This window comes from Lissotriton helveticus, chromosome 3_1, assembly GCF_964261635.1.
Source record: "Lissotriton helveticus chromosome 3_1, aLisHel1.1, whole genome shotgun sequence".
Classification (NCBI taxonomy): Eukaryota; Metazoa; Chordata; class Amphibia; order Caudata; family Salamandridae; genus Lissotriton; species Lissotriton helveticus.
In genome coordinates this window covers 384198432-384219443 of record NC_136061.1, presented here as the reverse complement: position 1 = coordinate 384219443, position 21012 = coordinate 384198432, and the positions used below count along the sequence as shown (strand labels likewise).

At 46.4% G+C, this 21012-nt stretch overlaps 1 protein-coding gene across 1 annotated transcript in view; it reads right to left on the bottom strand.

The window, feature by feature from the left end:
- The window catches only part of SLC46A1 (solute carrier family 46 member 1), a 92798-nt gene that overhangs the window by 52542 nt on the left and 19244 nt on the right, over positions 1–21012 (bottom strand). The window contains exons 2-3 of the mRNA XM_078680119.1: positions 18371–19223; positions 6740–6823 (exon numbers count right to left, since the gene is read on the bottom strand). Of these exons, the coding sequence (XP_078536245.1) occupies positions 6740–6823; positions 18371–19223 (937 nt within the window). The remainder of the gene's footprint in view (positions 1–6739; positions 6824–18370; positions 19224–21012) is intronic.

Sequence of the window (21012 nt, the reverse complement as noted above, 5' to 3'; positions counted from 1 at the left end):
CTTTCACCTTGTGGATACCCTGCCGGGGTATCTCACAGGGGAATACCAGGACGGGTTCCCTAAGCAAGCGCTTAGATACCGTGTCGGTGATTTGCGATATATAAATACATGTACACACACACACACACACAGAGCCCCCCCACATAGACACTGCGAGCCCCACACACACACACAGACACAGCAAGCCCCACACACACAGACACAGCGAGCCCCCCACACACAGACACAGCGAGCCCCACACACACACACACAGAGCCACACACACAGAGCCCCACGCCCACACACAGAGCCCCACTTAAGTGACCTATGGACGAATTTGAGCGTTCACTGATTCCACATTCTGCCCTGGAAAGAAGCAGTATAAAATGAAACATGTACATAAAAAGACAATCTTCCCAAGAATCAGATGTGCCAACAATTTTGACTTTTAAGTGTATTCCACACTTACCTTAGCATTGCATCGACCCTAGGGCTATGTTCCTATACACGCTATGCTTGGTGATTGTGGATTCTTGTGGGAGCATCACAGTCATGGTGACGTCACAATGCTCGCTCGCTGTCTTCCCTGCTGACCTCTGACTGAAGGTCAGCCAAGAGCATTGTTTTTTTTTTAAACCTATTTTTATTGGCATTTCGTTATCATAGCAGTACAGACCATGTAAGTAGTCACAAATGCTAGAGAACTTTGGAGAAAAAAATTCAAAGAGAAAGGAAAGAAAAGCGCAAGCATGTGAATCAACATCATGGGGATCATTGGAGTGGGTCTGCAAAGGCAGTACAGCGGTGTTGCCAAGTAACTGGGGGGACTGAACTCGGGGAAGGAGCATCTGGGCGTTTGCACAGGCATATCGAGAAGAGATGGGGGTAGGGCGTTAGAGGGGCCAAAGACTCGCATTTACAGTGAGCAGGGTTGCTAGAGGGCGGGAGTGTTATGTTAGATTGGGCATCGGCCAAACGTCCCGGGAGCAGGGTAGAAGTGAGGGACTGCGGGTCGCTAACGTCCGGCACTAGTCATTGGTCAGGGGCTGCAGGCTCGTGGGGGGTCCCTCGGGGTGGTTGTAGGCGTGGGCGTGGCCGGGTCATCATGGCGCGTCAGCTGTCAGAAGCGATGCAATAGCATGGCCCATTCCATAGAGATGGGGTGTTTACGGGCGCCTTTAGCTTCCTCCTCTCGCAGGGTGTCCTCTTCCGCCGCCGCCCATTTACATACTGCCCCTGTCCATGCTGCTGTAGGGGGGGCCCTCTGATGATCGCCAGTGCATAGCTATACATCTTTTCGCTAGTAGTAACACTAGGGATACAAAGCGCTTGTGTGCCGGGAGCTGTTTCGGAATGTGGAAAATGCCCAACGCGCTGGATTCCCAGGTGTCTAGGGTTGTGAGGCCCGTGAGGTCTTTCAGTGTGTCGTGCCCCGTCCGCCATAGGGGGTGGAGGCCTGGGCAGCTCCAGAACATGTGACGGAAATCTGCATCTGGGGAGTGGCATCTGGGGCAGAGGAATTGAGTAGTGGGGTAGAATTTCTGCAGCCGCGCCGGTGTCAGATACGCCCTGTGTAAAATGTAATATTGGATGTTTTTAAAACGGGCGTTCCTAGACGTACGTTTTGAGGCAGCGGGAGAATGGTAAAGTCGAATTCCTAGGTATCGGGGGGCATCTGTGGACCACGAGATCTTTTGCGTCGCCAGCCAGGTATCGCGGGGTGGCAGGTCCGGGTGAAAGGGATATACCGTGGATTTATCCCAATTCATTCGGAGGCCCGAGGCATCCGTGAATTCGGTAAGCGCCGTCCATATGGGGGTGAGGTCGGCCGTGATATCCCGGACGTAGATGAGGTCATCCACGTACATAGAGACGCTGTGCGTGACTTCCGCGAGTGGAATGCCCCAGTCCAGACCTCCTTGGCGTAACCTGATCGCTAGTGGCTCGACCGCAAGGGCGAAGAGGAGAGGCGAGAGAGGGCACCCCTGTCTCGTGCCTCGCCGGACCTCGAACGCCGCCGAGATGTGCCTCCCAATCCGGACCCGTGTGGACAGGTCGGTATAGAGGAGCCGCGTGTACGCCATAAGTACTGGGCCGATATTGAGGCGGTGGAGGACCGAGAAGAGGTATGGCCATTGGAGAGTGTCGAACGCCTTCTCTAGGTCCAGGATGAGGCAGGCGGAGCGAGGATATCTGTCCCGTACCTGGTCCTGAACATGGAAGACGCGGCGGATGTTCTGTGAGGGGTTTCTCCCCGGGACAAAGCCGCACTGGTCCGGGTGGACCAACGGGCGTATCTGTCTGCTAATACCTTCCCGAGGAGTTTACAGTCTGCAGACAGTAAAGTGATGGGGCGATACGAGCCCATAAGATGTGGGCCCCGGTGTGGTTTTAAAAAGGTCACGATTACCGATTCCCGTAGCGAGCGGGGTAACACACCCTGATCGAGGGCCGTCACGAACACCTGTGTCAGGCGTGGGATCACCAAAGGGGAAAACGTCGAATAGTATTCTAGCAGGAAGCCGTCGAGACCCGGGGCTTTATTGCAAGATAGGGTCCGCAGCGCCTGAGTAATTTCTGTAGGCCGCTATTTTGGCGTCGAGCGCGAGTTTGTCGGCATCCGAGATCGTGGGTAGTGGCAACGGGTCGAGGAAATGGGTGACAGACGACGGAGAGAGCGAGTTCGGGGCGCCGTACACCACGGTGTAATAGCGTTGGAACGCCAGAAGGATCTCTGCCTGGGAACGCGCGAGCTCGCCCTCCGGGGTGACGATGTCCGTGATCGGTTTGGTTTCGGTGTCCTGTCGCGGCCGCCATGCGAGCATCGCACCCGTTTTGTCCCTGTCTCTATGGACTCTGGAGGCATAGGCCCTAAAATTATATTTCCTGAGATCTGCACAGGCAGCTTGGTAGGCTGACTTTGCTTCAGCCGTGCGCGCAGTGTGTTCCTCAGAGAGATCAGCTTGTTTAGTGAGTGTAGCTAGGCGCTGTTCCGTGGTTGTGAGTGCCTGTTCCAACGTGCGGCGGACCCCTGTGATTTGTTTAATGCATTCCCCCCGCGCCACTACTTTGAACGCATCCCACTCTATCAGTGTCGAAGAAGCCGTGTTCGTGTTGTGTGTGAAGTAGTCCTGTATGCTGCGTGTGTGCGAGTCACGGAACACCTGATCAGTCAAACATTCCCTAGGTAGTCGCCAGGTAGGGACTGGTGGGTGTGGGGGGCGCCAGGTGAGTCGCAGTATGTGAGCGTCATGATCTGAGATGACCCGCCCCAGGTAGTCCACAGAGACGACTGTAGGGAGGATCTGCGCTGAGCATAGAAACCTGTCAAGGCGGGCCCGGAGGTTGTGAGGGATAGAGTGGAACGAATAGAGGCGGGCATGAGGATGTAGGTGTCGCCAAGCATCGGTGAGCGCCCAGTGCGTGGCCCAAGCACGCAACAGCTCTGATTGTCGGGGGGCTGGGGAGCGCGGAGGGGGAGGGTGCGAGCGGTCCAGGGAGGGGTCAAGCGTGCAGTTGTAATCGCCTCCCAAGATCCAGGGAATAGCAGTGAATTGGGCCAGGACTCCCGTAAGGTGATCCCAGAACTTGTCTTGCTCAGCATTAGGGGTGTATATGCTGCCCAGGAGCACCCCTTGACCGTCTAAAAGCCCCTCCAGTAGAGCGTATCTGCCCTCCCTGTCCACCACCCGCTTGAGTTCCCGGAAGGGGGTGCCTGGCCTAACCCAGATAAAAGCGCCGCGCGCAAATGCCGAGTAGGTCGTGGCACAGAACGTCCCGCGCCATTTAGCCTGCAGTCTGCCCAATTCGGTGCTGTTAATGTGTGTCTCCTGTAGGAGGGCAATCCCAGCTGTCTTGCGCTTGATGTATGAGTAAACAGAATAGCGCTTTCGAGGCCTGTGGAGGCCCCGTACATTGAGTGTGAGGACATGAACGTTCGATCGTGGAACTGCCATCTATCAGAGGTCGTGTAAACTGCTGAGAGCTCCCAGGAGGCCCGGGGAAATGTGAGGTTATATACCGTGTGCATGCCCATGTATGCCCTGCTGCTGAGGGGTAGGTTCAGGAACTGACAGGAGGGAAAACTGTGGTAACAGGGGGCGGGAAACAGTCCCAATACAGGGGATACATCACCGGGGGCGGCATATTCAAACTAGTGTCCCACTAGGGGAAGAATACAACAAGAAACTGCGGGGGTGGCAGCGCGTGTGTATGCGAGGCTGGGCACTGATCGGGCTGTTGTAGAAGTGATATAAGTCGCGCGTGAGCCTACATAGGAAAAGCGCTGAAGTAGAGTCAGAGCATATTCGGTAAGCAAGGTGTTCATAAAGAGGATACAATCCAGTCACACATCACTCGGAGGTCCTAGGTCGTCCATCCAGGATAGCGTCCATCGTTTGCGTGATGACCAGGGGGGAGGAGGCCTGACCTATTCCTGACATTGTGCCATCACTGTCACGGTCTTTCTCCGGAGTGAAGAGGTGGGGCTGGCGTTCCAAGTCTGGAGCTAGGGGTGACGAGTGCAGTTCAATCACTGCTCTCAGGGCATCTCGTCGCTCTCGCATGATCTGCGTTAAATCAGGCGATCTCGAAGGGGATGATCTGTGGCTCTTGGAGGGGCTCGCTTGGGGGTGCTTCAAACCACGTCTCCTGGATCTCCATGAGCGATTGTTCTGGTCACGTTGGGCTCCCGCCTTGGGTAGTAGTGGGCAGTGGAGCTCAGCCCAATCTTGCACTTCCTCGGCGGTGACGAAGAAGATGGCCTTACCCTTGTGTAGGACCTTGAGGCGGGCCGGGAACAGCAAGGAGTATTGGACATCGTTTGCGCGGAGGCACCTCTTGACCTCGAGAAAGGTGGACCTCTGCTGCTGAACTCCTCGAGCATAGTCCGGGAACACCATGACATGCTGGTCCGTCAGCCAAGAGTATTGTTTCTGGAAACGCTCTTATTACTTCCGAAAGAGGTTCTCTCAACAACAGATTGTCTCTCAGGTGGGTTATCCCAGCATGGAGGAACCAAGTATTGCCTTGTCAATAGGGGTTTACTGTTTTTTGGTCCGCCACGAGCCAATCCGCCACGTACCCAGCCAAGGTCCAGCCTCTGGACCAAAGGAAAGGAAAGGAGCCCAATGTTGTAGGCCCCCGCCACTCCCTCCAGCTCCGGGGCAGTGCGTCACCTGTTCCTAGGCCCTGTGTCAGGTCCCGCTGCCATCTGTGTCTCAGGACCGATTTCAGGTGTCAGTTCAGGTCTCCACTTAAGGAGCGTGCATGTCCAGGTCTCCACTTAAGGAGCGTGCATGTCCCAGTCCCTTAAGATCTCTAATGTTCAGGCCCGACCCGCCAGTGGCCCACATCTTACCTCAGACGTGCTCCGCAATGTCTGCCCAGCTCCCGTAGGCCGCTGGGGAACCACGGCACTGAAGCAGACGATTCAGATGCAGCGCTAGTCTGCCCAGCCCCCGCAGTGTCCAGGAGTAGAACAGGCCATCCCCAGCCACCATGGCGGAGAGTCAATCAGGCGCTCGGGCCGGGGGGGGGGGGTGCGGATATTTGCAACCTCGTACTCCTCCACATGGGCAACTCCACTTCCAGCAGAGGGAGACAGGCTCAATCTTGTTCTTTCGCCATCTCGGGTCTCCGGTGTTCACCTCGATGGCCGGCGGCATAGGTGGCCCCGGCACCAGATCGGGGCAGGAGGGCACAGGTGGTCTCTGCTCCCACAGCCCCGCCAAGATGCCCACTGCCACAGCCTCGCACGCAATGGCTCGAGCGGCCCGCTTCGTTTACCGCTCAGCAGTTCAGACGCCCATCTGCCCCGGGTGGTCGCGTGTCTCAGGACCAGGACCGGCAGCTCTCTCTCAGGTCCACATGGCAGCCAGCTGTCTTCACTCTCCTTAGCCCCCTGGGTCGGTGCACTACCCAGGCTTCTAAACCACCAAGCACATCGGGTTCGGAGCCGTCATTTTAGCAGGCTCGGCTCCTGTCTCGCATCCGGAACAGTTCTCGCAGCTCAGCATTGTTGCAGCAACGGCTACACCGGTTTGTAGGGGAAGAGTTCAGAAATGCCGTGGCTTCACTGTTGCTAAATTAAAGGATATTGGTTGGGCTGGCACGAAGCTACAGCTCACGCATCCACCATTGTTAGCTTAGCAAGCTAGCGGGACGAGGAACAGGGGGGTGGGGGGACAAAAAAGCAATCTAGCGGGACGAGGAACAGTGGGGTGGGGGCGCCAAAAAGCAAGCTAGCGGGACGAGGAACAGGGGGGGGTCGAAAAGAAAAATAGCAGACTTACCTAAACATGCAAGCTCCGGCTGATCACCACCATCTTTCTCCGAGGCGAGGCAGAAATGCCTCGGAGAAAGCACCGTCATTTTGGGATTCGGGCGTGGTTTTCATTCTCTCCTCTTCTCATTGGCTGGAAGGTAATATTCCAGCCAATGGGAAGAGGAGAGAACGAAAACAAGAAAGAAGAGAAAAAACACGCCCCCGAATCCGAAAAAGAAGGGACTTGAACCGAGTGACGCCCCTCTCCTACAATGACTGACCAGCATTTACAAGGCCAGCCAATGGAGAAGAGAGGCGGGTTCAAGCCCCCTAACTAAGAAACATTAAATCTCGGAGCTCCGCCCAAACTGCTACGCAGTGCGACGCAGTCCTCGACCTAAAAAAGTAAAGGTTGATCCACACTATGTAATGACTCACATTCACTACCTCAGACCTACCATTCATCAACATTTCCTAAACAAAGGGTCTTCTTACCTTGCTCTGTTTCATCCACCAGCTTGGACAACTTTGACCGTACGACAGGAGTGGTTGCCATTGCAAAGAAACGGAATCCATACCCTAGAATACAAAACAATCATGTGTCATAATTGAGAACAACATTTTTTTTTTTTAAATATCGGGAAGAAAATAAATAAAGCCATCTCAGAAGAATGTATATAAATATAAAACATTAGCGTCCCCATTAAGTGTTTTCCTTTAATAGTTAAGGGGGAAAAAAGAGAAAATTACCTATGCCTGTTCCCTTATATTATTATTTCTACTTTGAGTTCAGTACTTGCAATTCAGGTTAAGCGAAACTCCAGTTCCAGAAAGAGCATGTATATACGGTTTGTAACGTTTACTATTTTATTAAGTTAAGCCTGTACAAGAGCTACTGCCTTTGTCAATGTTTTAGCCATGTTGTACAGCATTATGGTTGCCGTGCATCAAGGCTGAATGTTAGAGGTGAAAAAAGCGCTATGACGCAGCCATTTCTGACTAAAAGAGGCAGTGATCAATTTTCTTAAATTTGGATTATTGTTCGCCCTTACCAGTTTGCAGGAAAAATGACAATGACACCTTGTGAGCAGACTTAAAGCTACAACAAATTAAACTACACACTTATGCATCAATCTTTTAATGGGGAGGAAATGTGAGTCAAAGGCTGATGGAGCTGGGTAACACACAAAATAAGCAATAACAAAAATAAATGATTACTGCCATTCATAAATGGCTGTGAGGGCTGCAATCTACTTAAAACAGCCTGAAGTTGCTAAAGAGGTAAAGGGAGGTAATGGTAAATTGTAGGGTTCAGGAATGGGTAGTGATAAAGGGACATGTGGGTAATTTTAGGGTTCAGGGATGGGTGGATGTAAGGTAAAGGGTGGGAAGAGTGATTTTAAAGTTCAGTGGTGGATAGATGCAAAAAGAGGCAAGGCTTGTTTTAGGGTTTAGGGATGGGTAGATTTAAAGGGAGGAATGGGTGATTTTAGGGTTCAGAAGGGAATAAACGTGATGGGAGGTAAGGGTGAAACATAAACCTTTTTGAAAGCATTGCATACGTGAGGACTTCTAAAACATCCTACAAATTCTAAGGGAGGTAACCCAACAAATAACTAATTATCACACAACAGCAATTAATTCTTAAAAACAAAAACTCTCTGGCAACAGTCTTAAAGGAAGGGAGTATGTTTATACCTTCATAATCAGTAAAAGCGACATGTGGCCAACATGTTTGTTTTGTAATACAGACAATCTATTATTCATCAAACACGCATTGTTTTAAAAAGGTTTATGCTTCAATGCTTATGGCTGAGAGACCACACTGCAGCGTGAAAATTACTTTATATTGTAAAGTGATGTATTACTTGTTTGCATGCTTTGCAAAAATCTTATACGATATGAAGTAATTTGCACTCTACAAAGTACTCGCCAATATGTAAATCAAGATGTCTTGCAAGAAACAAGCAAACATTGGCATAGCCAATAGGTCTTGCCTATGGTATCTAATAAATATTTAGCCATGCTGCACATTATCCTGGGTGCTACAACAATCGGTTACCTCGCGTGCCACAGGTGAATGGCAATGCTCTGGCTAGGAGCAGTGCAGCCTGGCCGCTTCCTAATGGGTTTTGGAGTCTGCAGCAGGTGGATGGCATCGGATTGTGGGAGGGGGTGGCAGCCTCTGTTCTGTGCATGCATGTAATTTTAAAACGTTTGCTTGTCCCTGCTCACTAGGCAAATTCTGTCTGCGTGGGCCATGTCTGTGAAACTGAAGCCGTGTGTGCCGATCCAACAAGCATGAGAAACCAGCAATTTTTAAACAAAGGAAGCAGAAAATTAAGTACAACTAAACGAAATAGACAGATGACCAATAATGCAAATAACAGGGCCATTGCCAGGAAAAGGAACGACCCACTGAAAGGCGGGCCAAATGTGAAAATTAGCCACAGAAAGGAAGGGAATTTCAATATGCACACAAAGGGACCAAGGGGAAGCAAGGGGTGTGATCAATGCCCCTAGAGGAGATAAAACATGCCTTGCAGAGCAGCGCATGCGCGCTTTTATGCCCAACCTACAAACAAATGCCACAATCCCAGCGTAACTAACATTGAAGAACAATAATGAAGAAATCAAGCAGTACTTGTCCATGTTCCAGGGAAGAGACAAACATACAAAGAAACTCAAGCCCACATGCTCTCACAGAAGAGTGAACATACGAGTGACAATGATGCCAACCAATGAGCGGGCCCAAGGCCATATTTAGGTTTTTCTTTAAGTAAAAAAAGATCTTCACAAGTGACAGTGCATGCACTGTCTCAGACAAGGTTGAAAAAGAGGAATATATATATATTACGCACACACACATACATACACACATATACATATTTATACTTATTACTTGGACAGAATACCTACTGGCTATAGCCAGGAGTCGTTCTAGTTCGGACCAAAGTTTTCATAGGAAACGTGTTTATTGTTTTGGCAATAACTACGGCGCCGTTTGATGAATCTTCACAAATCTTTTTTAACAACTTTCCCTTTATGGTTCAGCTGCTGGGTTGAAAGTTTCGGGGTGATCCTTCCAGCTGGCCCGAGAAAAGAGGGAGGTCCTAAAAGGCGTTATCCCCGTGTTAGGTCTATAGGGATTTTGCATTTTTAGAACACAACTACAGCCCTAACTGCTGAAAAGGGATTACATCAAATTTGGCAGAAAGTTAGAGGTTGGTCCAGAAAGTGTGCTTTTAGCGATTTGGTGTAAAATCGGTGTAGAAGTTTCAGAGATATTTAAGTTTAAAAAATATAGCTATCTGGGGATGTGAATCCTTGCAGTGGACTCTCCGATCCTACTGGGATTTAGGTGGCTGGCAACGCTTCAACCAGGAAGTGTTGGCAGCCATCTTGGGACTCTGTTTGAAGCTGAGTCCCACAAATAAAGTAAAAATTAAAGAAAAGGGGGCAGGGTAGGAATAACCTGACCACCAGGATATGGTGGGGATCTCCCACAGGGACCCCATTGGGGATTATAAGCACTTTTTTTTAAATTAAACTTTGCTGCAAATTCACGGGTAGACCGGTGGATTGGCTGCAAATCTTTTTAAAAAAAGGTTTGTGGGCTCCCATGCAAGCCTACTCACCCATAAGAGCACTCCCATAACTACTTACTCACATATCCGCTAACTCACCCATAAAGCCATTCACAGACACTCTCCAATACACCAACTCGCTTAACCAAATACCTACTCACTCACCCATACAGCCACTGACACACCCCTCACTCATCAATACAGCCACTTGCACAGCATCTCACTCACCCATACAGATACTCACACATCCACTTATACACCCCATTAAGCAACTTACACACCCATACACACAGTGATATAGTCACACAGCCACTCACATAATATGGGTTAGAAGTAGTATCAATCAGTAGTAGCGCATCTAGTATACTAATTAAACTTTGGTAGTGGGTTACTATACATGTTTAAGCATCCTTAAACTCTTAAAAACACTTACAGTCACTTGATGATGTCATCAGTGATGTGATGAGTGATGTCACTGACCAGGTTATGAGTGATGTAATATTTGAGGTTATATGCAGTACATTGCGTGAGCGCAAGTACCAGTTAGCTTAGGTAACTATAACTGCTGAATTTCACTGGTTTGGTATGAGGGAGATTTGAGCCTAACTAAAAAGCCCCTGTAACCTTTGTTTTTTCAGTGAAAATATCACTGAGAAAAAAAAGGTTACAGGGTTGTTTTAGTTAGGCTCAGATCTCCCTCATACAAAACCAGTGTAATTCAGCAGTTATAGTATATATTTATAGTTTAGATTCCCGTGTTAAATTGAACTTCTGTGCCATCGAGGGAACACCACACCTATCTGGCAAAGATGACTAGAGGCAAGCAGACGGCGGCGGGCGCCGCGCCTACAGCAACGACCTCTAAGAGCATCACGGTGAATGGGAACACCACGAGTACCAGCCGTCGTGCTGGCAGGGCGGATGAGGCGAGGTCTCTGTTCTGTGAAACAGACGACGCAACAGCAAATACAGCCAGCAACAACGAAACGGCGGCAACACAACCGGATAAGACTTTGAAACAAATGTTGTTTCAATACGAGAAACTGATGAAAAAAGAGATCAACCGCTGGTGGGAGGTCACATCCCTGAACAATTACATCGAAGTCGGGAGGGTGCCAAGAGGGTTGCGCATCATGATTACCCCGACCTACCAGAACCCGCATCCGAAACGGATAGTGGACTGGTCAGAACTGATGGCAGGAACCTGCAAAAATATGCTGGGATTACTATCAAAATATGCTGCTATGGAACTAGAACAAGTCATTTTAGACATCGGCAAACTCAAGGAGGAGCTTGATAAGCATGACGCAAGAGATGAGATAACTAAAGCCATCGAACAAATGGAGAAGAGACTAAATAAATACGAAAACGAAATCAAGCAAAAGAAGAAAAGCAAATTCTTGAGAGATAAGCAGGATTATGCCAGTGGGCGGATCTTAACATTTGGTAAAAAATACAATGGAGCAATAAAACAGTTCAAGCAGCTTGGAGCAGGGGCACAACAGCGCAACGTCACAGTATCGGAATCTGGATCAGAAAACTATTCAGACATGGATGAGGTATTGGACACAAGCGGGAGGAGTCTGCTTTCCTTCAAGCCTTTGGAGGAGTATGATTTTTTACAATCGGCAATGACACTCAGGGCAAGACCACCAGAAAGGACATACGGAAGAGGAAGAGGCGGAAACACAAGAGGAAGGTCACAAGGCGCGGAGGAAAGAAGCATAAGAGGAACAGCAATGTCGCATGGAAGAACAACACGACAGACCAAGCAGCAATGATGGGTGAGCCGAATTTGACTATCATTAACATTTCCTCCCACATCTTGACTATGGCAGAGAGATCGGTATTGGAGTTGGGCCTGAGTTTTTGCCCGATGGCAAATTTCGACTACAGCCAAACTAGAATCGATGCATTTCTTTTTGTCCGTAAACTGAAGCTAATGAAAATGTTTACATTAAAGAAAAAACTTGCTTTAGAGCAAGGGAGCCATGATACTGATGGTAGCACACAGGTGTCAAAAGCTTTGCAGATACAGGATGTTGAGAGTTTGGCGAGCGCACTGGAACTGTGTGGTGAAGATGTGAGTGGTTTGAGTGACTCTGAAATACTAGACAGGATGGGCTTGTGTCTAGGAGGACGGAATACGACAAACCATAGACCCAAATTCACCTTTAATCCAATCACACCGCATGATAACCTAGAAACCTTTCATGATGTGGTCACAAGAGATCTCCTCTCTCTCTGGGAGACCAGTAAGAATAGACATGCGCATAATCTCTCCATTGACCAGCAAAATGCCCTAGGCACGCTTAATGCCGACCCCTCCTGTATAATTAAGCCATCAGACAAAGGTGGGAATGTTGTCCTGTGGGATGTGAATCTGTACAAGCAGGAGGCTATGAGACAGTTAGAGCTGTCAGGCGATTACAGGAGATCGAATAGAGAGGAATATACAGCTAGCATCACCATGTATCATGACAAACTCAAGGCTTGGAGAGAAAGGGACTTACTAGCAGAGTCAGATTTTAGGTTCTTGTGTGTGAAACAGCCAGTCTCACCCTGTTTCTACGTGCTCCCAAAGGTCCACAAGGACGAGAGGAATCCCCCGGGTAGACCTATCGTATCTGCCAACGGTAGTCTCTTGGAGAGCACTTCTATTTTTCTTGATACCTTCCTTTTCCCGTATGTCCTCAACCTCCCCTCGTACTGCAGGGACAGCACGGATTTTATCTCCAAAGTGGAGGGGATTAGATGGGAGGAGAGTTTCTGGTTGGTGACAGTAGATGTGGTTTCACTCTACACGTGTATCAAACACAGTGATGGTTTAAAAGCATGTAGACATTTCCTGAGGGATAGGTCTGTTTTCTTCCTGCAGCAAACTGAGATGCTTCTTGAAATGTTGGAGTTTTGTTTAACGAACAATTTCTTTATATTTGACAATACGTGGTATAAACAAGAGGTTGGAACTGCAATGGGAAGCTGCTTTGCTGCCAGTTTTGCCTGCATGCTGATGGGGTGGTGGGAGGAACAGGTTCTTTGGCCTGAGGACAACACCAACCTCACAAGTCACATTGCCTTTTACACCAGGTATATCGATGACATTTTCCTGATCTGGGATGGTCCCAAAATTGAATTGAATAAATTCCTTGCTAGTATGAACAGGAATAAGGTTAATCTAAAATTCACCAACAAGGTTGACCAAACGGAAATGGACTTTCTGGATGTCAAGGTAAAAGTTGTGCAGGGAGCTTTCGAAACCAGCATATACAGAAAACCGACCTCAGGCAATAGCATCCTTCACGCTAGAAGCCACCATCCTGACAACCTTAAGGACAGCATCCCATATGGAGAGTACTTAAGGGCTAAGCGTAACTGTAGCTCAGAAGCTGCTTTCTTGAAAGAGCAGACGAATATGACACAGAGATTCAAAGCCAGGGGCTATTCGGACCGGGTACTCCTGGTGGCAAAAGAGAAAGCCAGAGCTAGAAATAGGGAGACCCTTTTGACCCAGAAGAAAAGTAGAATTGAAGAGAACCTAGGTTCCAGCAATGTCAGGATGATAACTTTCAGCACAGAGGCAGGCAGGATACGTGAGATACTAAGAAAACACTGGCATATAGTAAAGAGCGATCCGGTCATTGGCAAAATGATCACCAGGCAACCACAGGTGACATACAGAAAGGCACGTTCTCTCAAGGATATGCTAGTAAGAAGCTATTTTGAGACACCTAAGAAGAAGAAAAATTGGCTCTCTGAGCAGAAAGGCTTTTAGAAATGTGGCAAATGCAAGGCCTGTGCCAGTAGCAAGAATGTCAAGTCATATCCTCTTCCCACGGGTAAAAGCACAGAGATTAGCAAATTTATGAATTGCAATACTGATTACTATGTTTATGTGATTGTTTGCCCTTGTGCGAAGTTCTATGTTGGGAGCACCATCTTCCCGATAAAGAAACGTGTGTTGAAGCACATGAGGGCAATAAAGAATGTTGACATGAGTTATGCTACTGCGCGCCACTGGTTACGCTTTCATGATAGTGATGTTAATCAATTTTCCTTCTTTGGCATTGACAGAATTCCAGCGAACCCAAGAGGGGGCAACAGACTAAAACAACTACGTGTCATGGAATCCGAGTACATCATTCGTCTGGATTCAAGAAGCCCCTTTGGCCTTAATGAGGATGAGGAATTACATGTGCACATTGGCTAAGAACCTTATGTGAGGCCATAACTATACTTACCTGAACCCTCGCACCTGAACCTCATCTTCTCCGACCCCCCTGCTGTTTCCTGCTGTTGTGTCCGCGTTAATCCGACTCCCACCCTCTCTCAGAGAGGGCCCTCTCTGTCTCAGGGTGGGATTAGATGCCTTCACATTAGAGCATAGATTAGATGGCCTCGCCATAAACCTGCCCAATCAGACACATGGGCTGACTACCCTTTGAGTACAACCCTTCACCACATCACTTAGGTTACGAATTCCCCCCCTCACCCCCTGGCACACCCCACTATCCCACTTCTGTAAATACACAATCACACCCGGATGTATCCTTCTGGTGTATGTCCTGTCAGGTTCTCCACGGATAGGATAGGGTTCACTTTATGCACCACTCACAGGGCTAAAAGATTGATTTTAGCACCTTTTTCTAGCTTCGCCCATCCTTTGGATCGGCTTTCTAACCCTCCACCACCCGGGACCTAGCCCCATTCCCATAGTACTTACAAAGCTGGATATTCTCTTGGCAATGCTGTCATACACATGGAGAGAAGTGCAGTCACTTCGGCTCAGCAACTTCAAAATTGGCCACAGGGCCAGCACGGTAGAGAGTAATTGGCGATTAACCCTAATCTCTTTTTTTCCCCTTTTCTAAATCTCTCCATATTGTATGTACTGATACGCTGTAAATGCCGAGAGACAAGGCCACTTGGCCTCTAGGTTTGAATTTTGTTTTACTTTTTTGACTCGATGTGGTGCACAATTGTAATTATCAATTTATAATCATTTTCTCAATGCTTAAAATTATGGGCCAGATGACCATATTTGAACTGAACAATTTAACATGAAGATGTAATGAATTTGAATATGTAAGTGTTATAACAAAAACAGGATTTCTGCATTGTAATTTCCAGAATGAGACTGCACATCTCGGTGACATAGGGTCTGTCTTTCATTTCAATTGTAGTTTTTGTAACTGTTGTAGTTCAGAATGGGGAATGGTCCTATCTCAATTTCTACCACCCTTGAGTGCACTTTAAAATGGTGACTGTTTGTTTATGTGGCTGGCTAACGAAAAAGACCGCCTGGTCGAAACGCGTCGCCATTAAACGTTTTTCGAAAACACGGACCCTGGAGTGCGAGTCTTCTGTGTTTCCTGTGGCTTTATCGTGCGGGAAACCCTTTCTGGCATATATATATATATATATGTATGTATATATATATATGATCATCAAGACCACAGGTTTGTGGTCGAAACGCGTCATCCCGACATGCTAAGACAATAACATTTCTTTATTGCATCTTTAACTGGAGTCTGTGCCCTTGTTTATAATTAGGTATGATACAGTACATCCCAAAGGTCTCAACAAGGATGAGGAAATGGAAGTACATTTGGGCTAGTTGTACAAAGGCAGTTTTTGTAAATTTTGTTCTACTCAATGTAACATGATTCTGTATATATTGTGAAGCATCGGTTTTATATTGCACTGTAACACTTTAGTGATAGCACATTTATTTATTATTTTTGTAGGAGACATGATTGTCTGCACACTGTAAGAAGAAATAACTGAAAGACATTGACACGGATTACACTATATAAATTCTTATTGAAGATTGAGGACGCTGGATATGAGACCAAAAAATTGCACACTAGGGCAGGACTTTTTGCCAATTAACCTTTATGAAAATTTGTGCTGCTTTGAACTACTATTTTTGTCAGAAATAAGTTCATGCCCACTGGGGCAATACTCACGTATAATTATAGAATATGAGACTACTGGGGCACAGGATGCCCTTTGGGAATGTGTACAGAAATTTTCCTAATTTATGCATTACCACAAACTAATAGATGAACAGTGTTGAACTATGAATATCTAGCATAGAACAAGCTCAATACTACATGTACTGTTGTAAATAGTGCAAAATGTCTGCCAGTTTTCATTTGATTTAACAGTGTTTGGGACAGGTAGTCCTACCTTTATTTTCATTGTTTAACCACTAGATAATGGAGGCATTTAAAAAACTGAATTTACCCGTGACCAAGGTGCGGCTGCACCGAAACGCGTCGGGTGGTTGTTGCCGCTGTTTGTTAAGAATAAATAACACGCTTTAAGGAGTTGGGCTTGAGCTTTCCTTTTTTTTTTTTTATTACCAAACAGCAACGGTTGGAATATTAGAGGGGTCGCTCCCTCGCTCGAAGCCTGCCGTTGTTGGAGGCTGGAGGATCGGCGAAAATTGTTTTGGAATATATATATATAAATATATATATATATATATATATATATATATATATATATATATATATATTACATCACTCATGACATTACAAATGTTGCAGAGGATCTGCGGATCTTCAGGGCAGGATCCGCAGATCCACTGCAACTTTTGTAATATTTTTTAATTTTATTTTTGGCCCTAGAGGTCCTGTGGGATCCCCTAAGCAAGCCTTGGGGGTCAGGGTGTTTCTACCCTGCCCCCTTTTCTTGCTTTTCGCATTCGTTTTTCTGTTTTCTTGTGACTCGGTTCTACCAAATCACAAGATGGCTGCCAACACTTCCTGGTTGGGAGAGTTGGCAGCTAATTAGAATTAAAATGTGGTCGGGAGGGTCCGCCGATCCACTGCGCCTGCTAGATATCGAAACTTTATTTTTTATATTTTCTCAGCAACTACCAAAAGGATTTACACCATTTAAAAAAGGGGCGCTTTCTGAACAAAGCACTACCTTTTGGCCAAATTTGGTGTAATTCCGTTCAGCAGTTCGAGCTGTAGCCGTGTCTAAAGTTTCCTATGGGAAATCGATTTTCCGACCTTTTTTTATTTCAATTTCTCAGGAACTACTGAACTTATTTACACCATTTAACAAAAAGGGCTCTTTCTGAACCGAGGGCTACCTTTTTGCCAAATGTATTGTATTTCCATTCAGCAGTTCGGGCTGTAGCCGTATCTAAAGTTTCATTCGGAAAATAATATGGAGAAAACACATTTTGGAACCCCCCTTTTTTCTCAGCCCCCGCTTGGCGAATCACCCCGAAACTTTCAGGATAGGAGCCAACCGGAGCGGGCCACTAGTTTTGAAAATGTTGCAAAGATTCGTCAACTGCCGCTAAAGTTATTGGGAAAAGAAAAAACGATTTTCCTATGGAAACTAGATCCTAACTATAATTATCTACTAGCGACTGCCAGTAGATAATATACAAACACACACACACATGCAAATAAATATATACATGTATATTACCATGAACAATATGTGGTAAAGTACAAGTACAATAATGTGATACAACACGTTGTAAAGGTCAACGCGATGTATTACATTCTTTGTAAAGGCATGCGTCGTAATGAACAACTGATATTCTGTATATACATCTTTCCAGCAAGTTACTTTTGTGAGTTGTAGCTTTGTTAACATTCTACACAAGGGAATAAGACAGAGAAAACTATTGTGTATGTGTACTTATCCTGATTTGCTTTTCCAACAGTGATATTCCATGGTTGACCCTTTTCTTACGCATCCAAGCAATTCAAACCCTACATTCATGTTAAGAGAGTTTTCTCCAAATAGTGAGCACGCTCTGACGCAGGAGGTTCTGGTGCTCTTCAAATGACTTGAAGATCTACTGATGAACCTGGCAGAATGATTCCATAACAACAACCCAAGCACAAGGTCATGCTCATGCTTTCTCTCAGCTGCTGAATATTGTACTGGTAAGCCTGCAGCATATGCTCTATCCCTTTACCAGGGAAGGTAGACTCTTCAACCACTGTTGCTATAAAACCATCAAATAAGACACTTCATCAATTAAGACTTTTCAGAAGAATCTAAGTCACAGACCATGTGGACACCTGATATTTCTAAACTGCTGCAACCTTTGAATCCTCAATCACCCAATACCATATTCAAATGACATCTCAAGTGATACAATGTATGTCTCTGCCCAGCAAAGCCTAAACTATTGTTCTGCTATTCAACTTTAACCTAACAGATCTACAAATGACAATACTTTAGGCAATATTTCAAAATGATTAAGTATGAATATTGATTACCTTTTGTGTTAAAGTGAAGCAGTGACTTCTTTAACCTATCTACGATTACCCAAAATATATTGGCTCTTGCAAACTCAAGTATCAAAACAATACAAGAACCATGAGGACACGATGCAATAACAACTATCTACCCTTCCCTGATCATCAGAATTAACTAGGATGTTTGCATGGTTTGTACTGGCCCCTGTGCATCTAAAAAAAATTTTTTTAAAAAGCATTCTCTGTTAACTTTTCCTACTTGGAGCATTCCAGATAAAACTCTGAATTCCCATGGTCACCTGAAAACATTATTGGAGTTGTTACAGCAAATGAAATCACGATCAACCCAGAGATGTTGGAGAGAAGTCCAAGTTCAGCCACCCAGGTGTCTCTCAGGCAAATTTGCAACAGGCGTAGTCCGACGAGGCTGCTCAGGTAGGTTAAGTGCTCTGCCGCTGAACCGTAGCCAATGAGTTCTGAGTCCCAGCATAGGGGAAAGCCCAACTCATATATAACAAAGAGGTCTTTGGCACCCATGTGCACAGACACCACCAAGAACAGAGTGAGTAAATAAAGGCAAAGTTTGCTACGACGCCTATTGACAGCAGGCACAGTGAATAACTGATACACTGACTTGTAATGGCAGAGGGTGAAGAGCTTGGCTGGTTTTTTCTCTTTCACAGATTCTGGCACACAGACTGTAATATAGGCTGCAGTCGCAATATTCACGGCAAACACCAACCAGAAGGGATTGATATAGCCCTGTGCCTTGCACCATTGCCCTCCAATGATGCTGGCAAACATCCCAGATATACCCAGGCAGGCCTCCAAGATGGCGACACGAAAGGTGCGCGAGCGCCTGTCACTGACATCTGCAATGTAGGAGAAACAGCCAGCCAGGATCATGTTGAAGTCTCCAGTCAGTCCACTTAGCACACGCCCAAGCAGGAAATAGCCCACGTGAAGTTTTTGGTACATGACTACTAGATAGACTGCAGCCTGAACAGCCATGCCGATAGCAGGGAGGATAAGCACTGGCCGCCGTCCTACGCTGTCACTCCATGGCCCCAGCAGCATCACAGAGAAGAGGCCGACCAGGAATCCACCCAGGTTGATGTAGAGGCTCCAGTGGGAGGTCAGCGTTTGCACCTCCTAAAGAAAGAAAAAAAGCAGAGTAAGAAGGAGAGCCAGAGACACTAAAAACAAGTACAGAATGCTTTTACTACTGCTTACATCTGCCTGGATTCAAGCTAAATTGTCCATAATAAACTTCATTTGTGAAACTTGCAAACAGCGCCAGTTTTATGTGCTCTCACAGAATGACAAATAGATTGCCATGTAGTAGGCATAGATCTTTCTACTTAGCCTGACAGGTTGTCTGTGATTACTGGCTCATGAAGGAATGAACGTTAGGGATGCTTTAGAGAGACTTTAAGTCACTTGTGAAGTATTCTGCCTGACAGTTATAGCTAGGTTAGAATTTCTTGAAATACTATTTAAATCAGTGTATTCAATGGAAATATAGATGTGCATGTACTCACTTTTTAGAGTAACTGTTTGCTCCTGAGAAGTACTCTCCCACTAAAATGATTTGCAGCAGTGTTGAAAATTGCAGGTACTCTCCCTTTCGAATTAAAGAAGCACGTTACTCAAAAAGGTGGCACACTGTCAGCAGCTCTCAGGAGGGGGGTAAAAGGGAGTCCCTGTGGACCGTCCCTCCCCACCCCCCAGACATCCCCCTGTAGGAGGGTGCAGTCACTCACTGCCCTTGCTGGCAATGGGGGGGATCTCCAACCCCTTTTCAAAGTGCAGGCAGTTTGCTGCCTGCATAGATAACCACAAAGAGACCTTGAGGCCGCTGTTTGGTATTTCACTGAAAGCACTGACGCCAGGGCTGTGTAGGTTTGTGGCTGCTCTGGGAGTAACGAATTCATTGTAATAGGGTGCACTGTTCCTGTTTACACCTGGTGCACCTGCTTAAAAAGATGTGCTGCGGCACAAACAAGGAAAGTGCACACTATATGTATTACGAGCCAAGATGTATAACACAACAACTAACATACACCTAAAACCAGTCAGGACTATAGGCTTTGTCAATGGTTGTTAGCTGTTTAAGATAAATGAGTAACAACAATGATTTTATAGTAAACCCTATTGAAAAGATTTCAATTCTGAAAGTGTATTAAACATTACAGAAGCCTGTGGAATGAGTAGTGGTCTTCAGAGTGTCGAGTTTCTCAATCACTCCTTTTACGTTCACTCTGTTAGATTTACATATGTGGGTCATTTTTCTCTCCACATCTCCTCCATCTGCAATCTTACACTCCATTTGTTTCCTCTTCAGCACTCTTTCATCACTCTCTCCTAAATGCAGTTACTCGTATCTCTTTCACTTCAGCACCCCACAAACACACACCACACACACTCGCCTGTAAGCACTGCACTTTCTTTTACTTTTGCCATGTCAATATTCTGCCAAATGTATACCTCCTTCACACACATTTGCACAGACTCACAATTGCAACTGGAATCCGTGACCATTGCCCTCTTCCCTCTGCAGAAGCTCCATGGACTAGATGACTATGTTTTCCAAATACCCTTTTGACTCACTGACAAACACAGTGAGAAACTCAGACTGCCGTCAGTCTCAACTCCTGAGCTTTCAATTGTAGCCCATTATAAACTGCTGAAGGTGACTTAGTTCAAAGTATGCACTGTACAAGCGTAATATGCTACACAAATAAAAATACAGAAACACAATATCCTGGAAATAATCAATACTCCTAGATGATGCAAAATATATTTTTTTTATCAAAAGTGAAATAGAAACAGAAAACTAATTAATGACATGCATTACCTTAATGTTTTTTTTTCAAATCCCTTTTTCAGACATCGATCAGTGTTTTTGCGAGTAGTAAAGGTAAAGACATGAATATAGAGC